General features: G+C 39.4%; 1 protein-coding gene across 1 annotated transcript; it reads right to left on the bottom strand.

The window, feature by feature from the left end:
• Window positions 1-6,078: 6,078 nt before the first annotated feature.
• On the bottom strand, window positions 6,079-7,185 carry her3 (hairy-related 3; the record flags this gene model as incomplete). Its single annotated transcript, XM_079172822.1, has 4 exons — window positions 6,079-6,548; window positions 6,700-6,781; window positions 6,923-7,018; window positions 7,132-7,185. 4 exons carry the CDS (start codon window positions 7,183-7,185, stop codon window positions 6,079-6,081), a joined length of 702 nt encoding a protein of 233 aa, XP_079028948.1.
• Window positions 7,186-12,748: the final 5,563 nt, after the last annotated feature.

Below are 12,748 nucleotides of genomic sequence, written 5' to 3'. Positions count from 1 at the left end.
TACCAAATGTGACAATTTGCTGACTAAAAGGAGTGATGACGTCTCATGGACAGTAACTGCTAATGTATTTGGACATTAGGAAGTTTTCAAAGAAGATATGAGGTATAAAGACAACGTGAAATTAAAATGTGCCCTTTGACAGCCGTATTAGCTGTGAAACCTTTTTGCTATTATCCAGGTAATAAAGTTGCACATGTTTATAGGTTTTTACCTGCAGTCATTTATGTGTTTAGTTTGACTTCTCATGTATTCGTGCACCTCTCACTCATTGCAGCCTATTCAACTGGACTGAATTGTTGTTTTTAGCTGAAATGTATCCTCCTGTGGAAGCATAACATCACATTCCCCTGTCAAACTTTGCTTTGTTATAGATTTTTGCATTTTGTTGTGTTTACAATATTAAATTATAATTTTGTAACATATTCAAAGATTTATGACTCAAATATGAATGATGTTAAATGTTATGATTTTCTTGTTGACTTTGTTAAAAAAAGATATGACTGATTAAATTCACAAGGTGATGCCTCAGAGAGTGTTTTTAGAGTTTTGGGACAGTTGTTGTGGGTCCGTATTACCATTTTCCCTAGGAGTTTGAGCAATAGACATGATGAAGCAACATACTTCTACTTCTCACCATGGCCACATAAAAGTTAAGCCTGTCCCCAGAAGAAGACCAAGATTTGGTGTCCTTCACAATAATATGAGATGTGAGATATGAATGATCAGTCTCTCTCATTTTGGCAGTTTCCTGCTTTCAGTTGGATCTACAGAAACATATCTAAACATAAGTTAAAACAACATTTTGCTGGAGCTGCACATTCTCTGCCTTTGAACACTTAAGAATAGTGTAGAAATTGTATGATAAACCCTAGAACTTTAGGAAATCTGGTCTGATTTCTCATCACAGCACAGGAAGAAATGGATGAATGAATTAACTAAAATGCAGACTTGAATTATTCAGCTTCCCATGAGCCCACACCTAAACACAAAATAAGATTTAAGAAATACGTTTTGTCAGATGAAAAAGAAAATGAAAACTATTTTTCCCACTCCACTTTTCCATCTTGAGATCATAATGAGCGTTCACTATACAGATTTTACAAAAGAATTTCAGTAGCACTTAACAAGCAGTTGCCGTAGCAGCATGCAATTACCACGTGATGCGTGTACCACGAGATGTTACGATGATGCAGGTAAGCAGTAAGGTTAACGGGAACTAGCCAACGTTAGCCAATACACAGCTGGTAACAGTAAACAAACCTTTGTATTATAATATAAGCTTAATATTTAGGCAAATGAGACAAACCAAACAGAACTAGGTGTTGGACCAGTCTAGTCTAGTTGGTCTAATTTATATAGACAGCTACAATTTAGTAAACTGGTTCAAAAACGCCTGAGTTCATGATAATAATTTTCCTTTCATTGGCACAACCTCATCAAGCAGAGTGGCGCAGCGGAAGCGTGCTGGGCCCATAACCCAGAGGTCGATGGATCGAAACCATCCTCTGCTATATGTTTTCCCTTCCTGTCAGCAGTAGTTATTATCTTTCCTTTGTCCCTCCTGAGCCTTTTATCACGAGTTCCCGAGTAACTTGTGTGCAGAAAAGATAACTTTCAGAGATCGCTTACGGTAACCAGCTGCTAATTATCTACCTACCTAATAACTTTGGCGACCTATTTTGACATCAATTTACAAGTAGAACAGGTTTTACAATATGATAGCATTATTCAAATTAAATACAGGCGAATATACTTTACGTTGTCTTTTAGTTGATCGTTTATCATTTACAGTGTGTGCTTCCATTGTTGTGTGACAGACAGCCTTGAATGTATGTTTGGTTCTGAAATGACATAAAAATAACAAGTAAATACATGATGTATACAACTAGGTTGCAAATTAACCATAAACAAATATCAGATGAAATAAACAGCATTAAATACATATGTATCAATCTGTAATCAACCTAGATAATTAACAAAGCCACAGGTAAATATAACTAAATATATGGTTTACACACTTATACTGCCATCTACTGGTAGAGATTGTAAACACTTTCACTCAGATCTCCATAATAGCTATGCTCTGTGTTCCACTCAATCAACAGCACAATACGATGGAAACATAGATATCAGTGCTAACAGCAACAACTTTGATTGAACTACATTATTAACTGTATTGCATCAAACAATGCACCGATTAATCGAAAACGTGATTATTGCTGCACATGGATACATTCATATTACACCGCATGTAGTCAACTACTGTTGCTACTCCCATCGGCCCAGGTTTATTAATTAACTTTTCTGCTAATGTTAGCCTGGTATGTGCTTGCATCATAGACCGTAAATAACATTGTTTTCATTATATTGCCTTGGCTTTCATTTCGATTTTGGTTCTCTCGTTTTTCCGTTTTTTTCAAAAATGAAATTAAAATGGTATTTCTGAATTTTTGTTTTATTTTTTACGATTAAACGATAAAACAAACTATCAAAACGTACACGGACCGACCAGGTCTGCATCCCCTCATTGGTGTGATATAGCGTAAGTGGGAGGGGCAAGCATCAAACAGGAAGTTAACCCATGCAATGCATGAGGTGAGGAAAATGACTAAAGATTATACTTTTCATCAAGGGGTCATAAGAGCTGATATATTGCACAAACCTTTGATGGAAACATGATACGGTGCACTACTGCAACACAATCTGTCAATAATGTATCAATATGATTTTTGGGGAATTAGGTTGTTTTTACTCTGTTTAATTGTTTGGGTGAATGGGACAGCATGATTTGTGGGTGATTGGAACAGTGCTAAAAGGCTTTGCAAAGGAATTAAATGAGGAACCTTGCAATAGAGAACCATTGTGTATGACCTTTATGCTATTAGTGGTTCCCAACCGCCTTATGTGCAGATCACTAATCAATCACAGAAATGTTGGATGCTGCTGCAGCATTTTTCCAGTCTAGCAAAAACAGCTTGTTGTGACAGTGAGGAAAGACAGTTTATTATTGTGAGAATTGTGGACAAACTTTTAAATCTTCTAGTAATATTTAGCAGAAATTACTATTGAGTCTCAAGTCATTATAATGATGAACAGGAAAATGAAAATGTGCTTGTGAAATGATATCAAAGTATGAATTGCACTAGCCCAAATCAATGATAGTGTGCCCCAATCACCCAAAAGGTCCTGTTTCATTTACCCAAATGTTACCAAAAAAGAAAATATTTTGGCTCATATAAAAGGTGATGCCTCTCATGCCTCTTGGAATATGATATAACCCTTTTCCTTCAAATGATTAGGTAGCATGTTCAGTATTGCAGAATCGTATGTGTTGCCACTTATTGAGCTTTTTTTTTATTTTTATTTTTTTTTAAATTTATGGCAAGAAAGCTTTCACACGGCGGAAATTCAAAACGGTCCCAGTCACCATTGCACAAGTGATCCACTGTTACCACCGTATGAGAGAATAATCAACAGTTGTGCTGAACCTGTTGTAGCAGAGACATTACCAGCGAAATGAGCAGTGAGAAGAGAGGTCTGCAGCGCACTTCATCCACGTCTGCTCGCTTAAGGGCGCTCGACTGGGCCCAGTCTCATGCTAATAACTTATTCTCTCCCTCCCGTCGGTTCTCGGCTCTAATATGCGTCGCTATTATAGTGCCAAACCAAACTAGGTTACTTAAACAATACTGGGAAGAGTTCATAGAAATTCTTAGAGAAAGTTTAAGGGCATTCAGTTTGGAAGTCACGTGGCATTTCCTTTCTTCGCTAAAACAAACTTCTCTTTTTGTCATGGGCCGTCTCTTGGTCTCATCAAAAGAGTAGCTTTGACTTTGTGAAAGTATTAAGAAGATTTACAGACGGGGTTTATGAGCCGATAAGACTAAACAAAGAGCTGGAATAACAAATAGTTGCCATAAGGGGGTTTGGAGCTGTAAGTAGAGTTGTTATTTTGCTGCCAAAAAAAAAAAAATACCCTTGAACCCATGTGCGTACTGTTTTGTCCTTCGTAGACGTACTGCACAGGAGCACCCCTCTTCCACTGGGCAGCAGTGTCTTTTCAGCATGTACCATCTGAAAGAGCTGTGGGCGTTTCCGCCATTCTCCTCGCTGTAAGGTGCCATCCTTTTCCAACGAGGCCCCTTCAGGCTGGGGAGACACTTTATGACATGCCTGCCAAAGCAGCGGAAGACAACTATAGGGCACTTTAAAAGAGCTTTCTGATAGACAGGTTTGCTGTCTCGCGCACATGGCGTACAGCCCAAAAGTAATATGTGCGATCAGTGTTATGGGTCAACACAGTCTCTTGTGGAGGCCGACTGCATGTTGGCTATTCAGTAAAACCAGAAGACGTACAAATACTACTTCAGTATACACAAAACTACCACTACCACTCTTGACTAAAAACATAAAAGTTGTCCTCCGTACAATTTATCATTGTATTGGTTTAAAAAAAAACATTAGACGTTAAACTTGTCATGCACATGACGAGTAAGGTGTGTTTTTAGATCAATGATTACATTTACGTTTAATTGTATACATTGGGTCTGGCGCTATAGGTATCCATAACCAGCATAAGGGATGTCAGAAAGAGGTTAGTTGGGCCTATAGGTGTAAAGTTATTCTAAATTACGTTTCAGAAAACCTGGAAACGAATTGAAACGATAGATTATTTAAGTCCAGAGGAGACAGATAAGGGTGCATGGCGTGTAATTAGTAGCCTGTAGCAGAAAATTGTTATGCTGTCCGACAAGCGTCTGATTTGCTCGCCACTGTTTCGGTACTTACGTGTGAAACCATGAAGAATGGACGAAGTGACAGTCAAACCCCCACTCTCCTGGATCTTCATTTTCTCTCTATGTCAACTAATACGGGTGAAAATCATACTTGAGTATTGCTCAACCATATATAACTCTATGCAGGACAGTATTGTTATTAAGTATGAGTTTATAATATGCGCTTTTTCCAGTCAATGTTCCTCTATTTTGTCAATTGGCGCCTGCTCGATGATTTTGGTTAAGTGAATATTCTCTAAAGCGCTGCACTCCACTTCTTTCAACAACAAACAAATATGAGACTCAAACATATTTGTTTGAAAACATTTTTTATTTTTTGTATGCTAGATGAAAGAAATATTGAACTTTTTTTTTTATAAAACTGTGGATGACGACTTTAATTTCATCATCTGGTTGGCAAATGGAATGAAAAAATGCTTCATATTTCTATGACAATAATACTGTTCTGCGAAGGTGAGCAATGCACTTCTATGTAACTGTACTCCAGCTAATTTGGTCGCATACCAATGTACGAAGTAACTATAAATTAACATTGATTCATTGATGATCTATTAAGTGTGAAGTATCACATTAAGTCACATATCGACTTGATCATTTACTACTGGTGAGCAACAGCAATTCATGATACGCCCTGCATTCATTAATGCATTAAATAATCACGAGGCACGCACTAGTATTATAATTAATTATATGATGTGTAGCCTTATTATAAAGTCTTATTGTGAATCCATTGGATGTGGGCAAAAGAGACAAATTAAGTTTGAAAGCATAGCACAAACTCAGTGTTCATGCAGGCCTCATGCATTTATCAAATGTTTAACACGATTTCATAAATGTAAGATTTAATTTCAATTCCTAGCCGACACATCTACTTTGACCTTACACAAAAAAGAGAAATATAGCTGTTTGAGGCTCAAAAACCCGGTTATATCATTTTATTTCAGTTTCACGGCTTCAGCACAACATGTATTTACTTTCTTAGGCCTATATCATAGGTACCCACAGTTTCCCTCGCCGTCTCTCATTATATCAATATGAAATTTAATATTTCACTAGAGATCTGCCTGAGATAATCACTATAAATCGGCCGCACGTTATGTAAACTAACCCTTCTACGTGGAAGGTAAACATAGTCCAGTTTCAACAAACAAGACAACACAATCTTTCTCTCGTTCATTTTTATTAAGAAAATACAAATATATATATACATTATAACCTCTAATAGCATATTGTGGTAATCTATACAGTGCAATTATAAACATTAAATTGGATATCTACAGCTCTACCAAGGCCTCCAGACATTGTGCTGCGTGTTTGCAACGTCATTCCTGTGACTGACGGGGTGAAACATCTTGTTACTGGAACTTTTTTCACGAGTATTTTGTGTGGGCGCCGCTGCAGGGACAGCCTGTTTGGTTCCAGATGCGTCTTCAGTCGGTAAAAAGGAAGACGTGCTTGCACTATGGGGTTTCAACGCTTTAGATTTAATCGTTTTTCTTTCATCGGGTCCTGCTGCGGACGGAAGATTCCTCCGCACCTCATCCTGTGTCTCCGCTTGGTCCGGACCGCTGTCCATGGTGCTGAAGACTTCCTCTCGTCTACGAGAGCGGCAGAGTTTGCTGGAGAGCTGCGATAACATCCAGCGGTCGCTCCCGTTCAAGTTGTCTGCCATCAGCAGATACTGGTTGACGTTTGCCAGGCAGCTGCGGAAACCACTTTGATAGTCGGAAAACTCTGAAGCAGCAGCGGCGCCTGAAAGCAGTGGAAAGACATCTAAAGGTAAGAAAAACACATGCATACAGTTGTGCGTAAAGCTGGTCTCAAGTATCCATATGTAACCTTAAATCAGAGTGTTTGAATATCTGATGACTTGGTCTGCTGTAAGTGTGAAGTTATAACTTACAGCTCTGGATCTTTTGGAGGTTCCTTAGATGTTTCACAGTCAGCTCCAGGATGTCGGCCTTTTCCAGTTTGCGCTTTCGAATCTGAGAAAAGAGAAGAGATTAGATTTCAGCCATTTTCCGTAATTATTATCATCAATTAAGCATGAATTACAATAACTGGCCCGAGGTAAAAAAAAAATGATAATGTGTTTGAAATTCTAATGGTGCACTCTGCATACTTACACTAGTGCTGTAGTAGCTCTCCAGGAGAGATTTTAACTGGTCCAAACACTTGTTTATGCGAGCTCTTCGTTTCTTTTCCATGAGTGGTTTGGATACCTTTAAAACAAAAACAGCCGGGAAAATGAATATTGCATACAATACAAATAATGTCGTGGTATTTAACTATCTGTTTTTTAATCATGTTACTCTTAATAAGTTATTTTAAACACCTTGTTTCCAGCGATGGGTTTGGACTTTTCTACACAGTCTGTCGTCGCCACCATTCTGTTAGTCCTTTTCTGGTTTCCTTGAAGTTAATCTCTTTCCCTCTGTGGCGCACGAATGAAGGAGTTGACCCTGAGTGGATTTTTATAGAGACACCCACTTAACATCTCAATGCAAACAGTCCCGCCTGTCTCTTGCGCTCAAATGAGTAACACCGGCGTCATTTGACAGCCAACGCCAACCAAAGCCTTAGACGCCCCACAGAAAAGTGAATCATGTTATGCTGTTTGAAGTTTATATTGTAAATTGTTGAATGTTTTGCTATTTAATTCCTCTAGATTGATAACAACTACAGACCGTGCAGAGTGAGGAGGAATAGTCAGACACCACAATGTATAGACATGTTATGCATAACAAATGTGTCCCTTTGGGATAGAAAGTACTCTGTCTATTTATCTAGCTATTGGGATTATTTTGTGGTCAGTTTAACACGAAACATACACAGACCACTATACGTTTAGCCTTCGAACTGGATATAAGTGCCAGCCCGAGAAACAACGTGTGGGGCAAAAAGCTAAGGAGAAGCGTAAAAATCCTAAACATAATGGGTAATCATAATTGTTCTGCTTGGCGAGCATGCTGTGGGCACTATTGACTCCTGTATTCAATCTTTTATATGTGAGTTTCACGCCACCAGGTCGAAGGCCGCACCGTGGTAATTCCCTGCGTGTCCCCACAACATTTCGATTTTCTGGTGGCCACTTCCAGTAAAAACTGTTACACCTGCTAAATGTTATTACAACAGCTAAACTACCTTTTAAGGACAACTTGTACTTTTTTTTTACACATTTAACGCCAAAACATATAGTTTGAAGAGCACTAGAGATTTCGCTAAATTATTGTTACTTAAGGATTTTTCGACCATTGTGCGTCGCCAGTTTTTGTCTTCATACCAGGCGCGGTGAGGCACCGAGGAGAATCGCGGGCCGCCCCTTGTCCTCGGTCCCTCGCCTCTCGATTTTCCACACTGCTTCCTGAAAGGGGCGAAGGCTTGGGAAAGTATACCAGCTGAAACAATGTATTGACTGGACTGCACATCTTGTGCTCTCACACACACAACATATGAACACACTAAATGGGGTTGAATTAAGGCCATAGACACCCTTTTATGGGATGCTCTATGTTGGCTGTAGCACGGTCTGTAAGGTAAATGCGATCATTGTAGCCAATTCACTCTGTAGATTTGTGTGCTTTGGGCTTACTTGAGTATTTCCAGGTGACAGAAAGTCAGTTTAGATGGTGCGTTTTGAAAGAGGAGAGACGACACTGAGAAAACATTTCTTACATTGCCCAAGTCTTTTAGCCTGATCCGGTACACAATGCGTGTGTTAAAGGAGGGGCCTTTGTATTCAGTCTGGGGAGAGCGCGCATGAAAAGAGGCCAGTTTATAGTCGTGCTCCATTGATCTTTTCTTTCGGCATGCTTTGTGACCACAAACGTGTGGGCATCAAAAGATTCCCTCCACTTCTAAAGTGAACCAACACAGCTCTTCTCTTCATTCCGTTTTGACAAGATAAAGTACACTTCGTGTACAATCTGCTGTCTCATTTGATTGCCACAAAACGCTACCCAATTATGTTGCTCAAACATTATGCTGCAATTAGTAGGATGAGATGAATAAAGTATCTATCTATCTATCTATCTATCTATCTATCTATCTATCTATCTATCTATCTATCTATCTATCTATCTATCTATCTATCTATCTATCTATCTATCTATCTGTCTATATCTATCTTGTCCTTTATTAAATTGCACAACATATTTGTAAAATGTATCCTTTTTTTTCAATAGTTAGGATTGTATTTTTAGTCTCGCAAAACTAAACTCTCAAGTCCCAATTCGAAGCTATAATTCAAATAGACTATTGAAGCACAGGCATGTCCGGCGTGTGTCAGCCACTAATTGCGTAAAATGTACCGAAAACTTGCGAGCCACATTTGTGTCTGTTATATACTAAAGCATTTAATCGGTATGAAATTTGCCCGAGGTGCTCTGGTGTAAGTGAGCTTTTGTCCTCTCTGGACGCCACATTATCTGCGTTTTCACGCTCGGATTTAACACAAGACCGTGGAGCGTTGATTTCAGCATGAAGTCATGGTATCACAACGGTCGCCTGTTAGGATATTCTGTGCCACAGAGTAGAGATTTCACCGCTGATTATTCGGTATAATTTCAATTAGTGTTGGCTCTCTGGGGTCTACAGTGAAGAAATGCAGCCAGGCTTTAAAACGGTTTCCCTCCAACCTCACTTCTCTCAAAAGTCGTTATGTCATCATCTATACATAAGAATGGCGCAACGAGAAACTTGTGTCCCAAGTGGACATAATAATGCAAGTGCCCTTAAATGACAAGTTAAGTGTATGTTTATAAAAGGAGTCGGGCTCTCGCTTCACTTTCACTTTTCAGCCCCAGGTCATTCATTAACCCAATCGGACCTTTGTCATGGATGCATGCCGGCGGGGACCCGACAATGCTGCTGTAATAATTGGACTATTGGGGAACTTGTTAACAACAATTAGTGAAGCAATTATGCAATTACTGCAATAAACTATTATCTTCCTCGAGGGAAACTGAGACATTTGCAAACCAATGGCTAGGCCGATGACGGAAATGCAGAGGTTGTACATCTGCCGTTTAGGGTATTTCTGAAGAAAACATTATGTAAATAATAATGTCTACGGACAACAAAAGATTACACATAATATAAGCTACTGCATGTGTTTTAGCAACATGCGTGGTTAGTGTAAAGTTACCGCAAAATAAAAGGCCTACATTATGCAATCTGATGACATCACTCCATTAATTATCCTTTAATTAAAATATGCCAGCGCTGCAGGTATTGTATTTGGCAGAACATCATTGAAAATGACCAATGTATATTGTGGTGAATTTCGTCCGTATATTGTAAAGACATGCATTAAAAGGCTATACCATGTTGGCATGTCGTAGTCGAGCGCTGTTAAAATATGCAAACACTGGCCCATAACTTGGCCCAGCGTGAGCGGAGCAAATCGATGTACCGCCTTCCATTCAAATGGACCCGAGGCAGCGCTGGTGTGACCAAAACGCTCATTGTGAGTAACACGGTCACAGTAAAAGGAGCAGGTACAAGAACAGGTGCACTGGAAAAAATATTAGAAATATATACAGGACTTTCTGAAAAGCCACGCGACAGACCTGTTGACGAAGCTCTGATCAAACATCAAATAGAAATAGCGTCATGAATTTCTATAGACTGGTCCTCGGGTTATTTAAAGACTTCTTACTTTGGTTCGGGAACACAATGGACGCTGTTTGCCTGTGTGTGCCGGGGTTACCGCATGAAAAGGCCAGAGGTGCACATTAACATCGCTTAAGGTTTTCTCAAGGACCGAAATGAACTGGCTGGAAAGTAACTTTATAACTCGCTGGAGGATGAAGCCTTTGTCGAGCTCTGAACTGAAAGAGACAAGTGCCTAACAAAAGGGGAGCGCCATTGTTAAACACTAAAGCGCATGGGCATTGATGCGCCTTGAATTGCAAAACATCTGCCATTACTCTGAACCACTTGAGCACGATTTGAATGAGAATAACCAAGCACCCTTTAGCGCTCCGCATTTAGCCGTGCGTAAAACAACAGTTAGCCATATGACCAACGTTGGAATTAAGCATTTGGTTTAGGATTAGCATCATATCAACAAATCAAACAAACCTCTGAGGATAGTATGTTTGCCTTTTCTCTGTGCCATATCACTTCAGTGCTGACTCTCACTCCTGATAGATCGACACTGTCCTAAATTAGGCCTGTTTGTTTGCAATATTCATGTTTCTCCGTGTACTGAAAAAGGCCTATTGTCTGAATGTAGTCCACGTCACGGCATTTTAGTTTTAGTCTGATGAATTTATGACTATGTACAAGTCCTATTGATTAGATCCATCTCTTCACACACAATGTAGACACACAGCCTCTGTAGATCAAACCCATCGTTTGTTTTAAACAATAGCACACGGGCTAAAAATTAACTCCCAACTAATTGTCATTGCTGAAGGTGACCCGAGTGTATTGACAGTGAGTACATGTAAAGATATTCCGTTCCACTCAAACACGAATTCATTTGGTCATTAACTCTCTTTGTTGAAAATCCAATCGATATTCTCAAAGACAGGACCAACATGTTTTAGTATAGTGTTTCAAAGAAATTGCTACACTAATTTTCATGATACATAAGTGATAATTAAATGCGGAAATTGGACTAATAGGGAAAATAGGAGTCCAAATAGCTCTACACCAGCACCCCTGACAGACGAGAATAGTCTTTCACTCAAAAGAAGATTATTTTAAAGGCGAATCCCATATGGCCACCAAACGCAAATGGCCTCCACTTAAAGTGTGTTTGTGCTTTAGGCGTAAAAGGGAGGACCAGTTGCTGGCCAAGTTTTTCCCAGGGTTTTCCCCTTTATCTGACCAAAGTGGAAAATTGAAAGGTACAAGTGAAAAGCCAGTGGGCGTTCCTCCAATTTTCCTCGCTCCATATTTTGTAAAACAGAAATATGTGTCCCCTCAGCAGAAGTGCCGCCTCCATCGGCTTGAACTAAATAACAAAAATAAAAAAATAAAGATCAAATTAGATTAATCAAGGCATGTTGCCGTTATAGAATACAAACATTATGCAATAGTGTAAGTTTCGGTAATTTAGGCTATGAGCTATATACTCATCGTTTTCCATATTTAGACTCGGATTTATCACCCTGAAATCTTTAAATAGTGTTTCATCACAACTCTAACACTGTAACAGGCTACACAAATATTGAACCTCTGCCGGAGAGGATGAATACGCAGCATGTCTGCGTGACAACGTGTGTGGTGAATGTAACTCTGAAATTGGTATGAAATTGTCAATTTGTTTGGTGTCAGCGTTCAGCTCTCCGAACGCGCCATATGCCATGCTAAGTGGCACCATTTACCAATTCGTTCCTAGTTTCACGGTCCATCCTCCCCTTCTCCTTGCCAGGAAACTGAATAGCCTCAACAAAATGGCAATTTACCCTCTGGAATTGTCACATACCCCCTGCGGTAAGGCTCTTTCCGTTTCACTTTGTGGGGCGCCCCAGCCTTACTGAGTGTCACAGCGTGAAACTTTGACTTTCAAATGGAGGCAGAACGTGGTCGACCATCAGCACTCTCTCGGGCCAGCGTTACTGACGCATGTCTCACTGTCAGTGAGTTAACCTGTCAAATCGACCAAAAACACGTTAGCGTCATGGGCATATACAGCCCGTTTTTATTGTTTGCCAGTATAAAATAACTAGTAAAATAGCTTAGTGTTGGTCAACGGGCAAGGTTGCAAAAATCATTAAATTAATAAAAATAATATAATAATAAAAAATAATTATGCGGCATGCAATCCCAGACATATTATTTCAGACAACAAATCTTAATTGGATAAAATAATCAATAGAAGAGAAGATCTGGCAAAGCACATGGGAACTAACATCTTTAGGGTCACTCAGATGCACACAAACCTGATCCTATCGCTGTCTGTAGAGCCCTTTAATGCTTCCAAATGAGACGCTGTTGTC

The sequence above is a fragment of the Pholis gunnellus genome (genome assembly GCF_910591455.1).
Source record: "Pholis gunnellus genome assembly, chromosome: 2".
NCBI lineage: Eukaryota > Metazoa > Chordata > Actinopteri > Perciformes > Pholidae > Pholis > Pholis gunnellus.
Note: the sequence above shows the minus strand (reverse complement) of the source record. Positions and strands in the feature narration are given on the sequence as shown.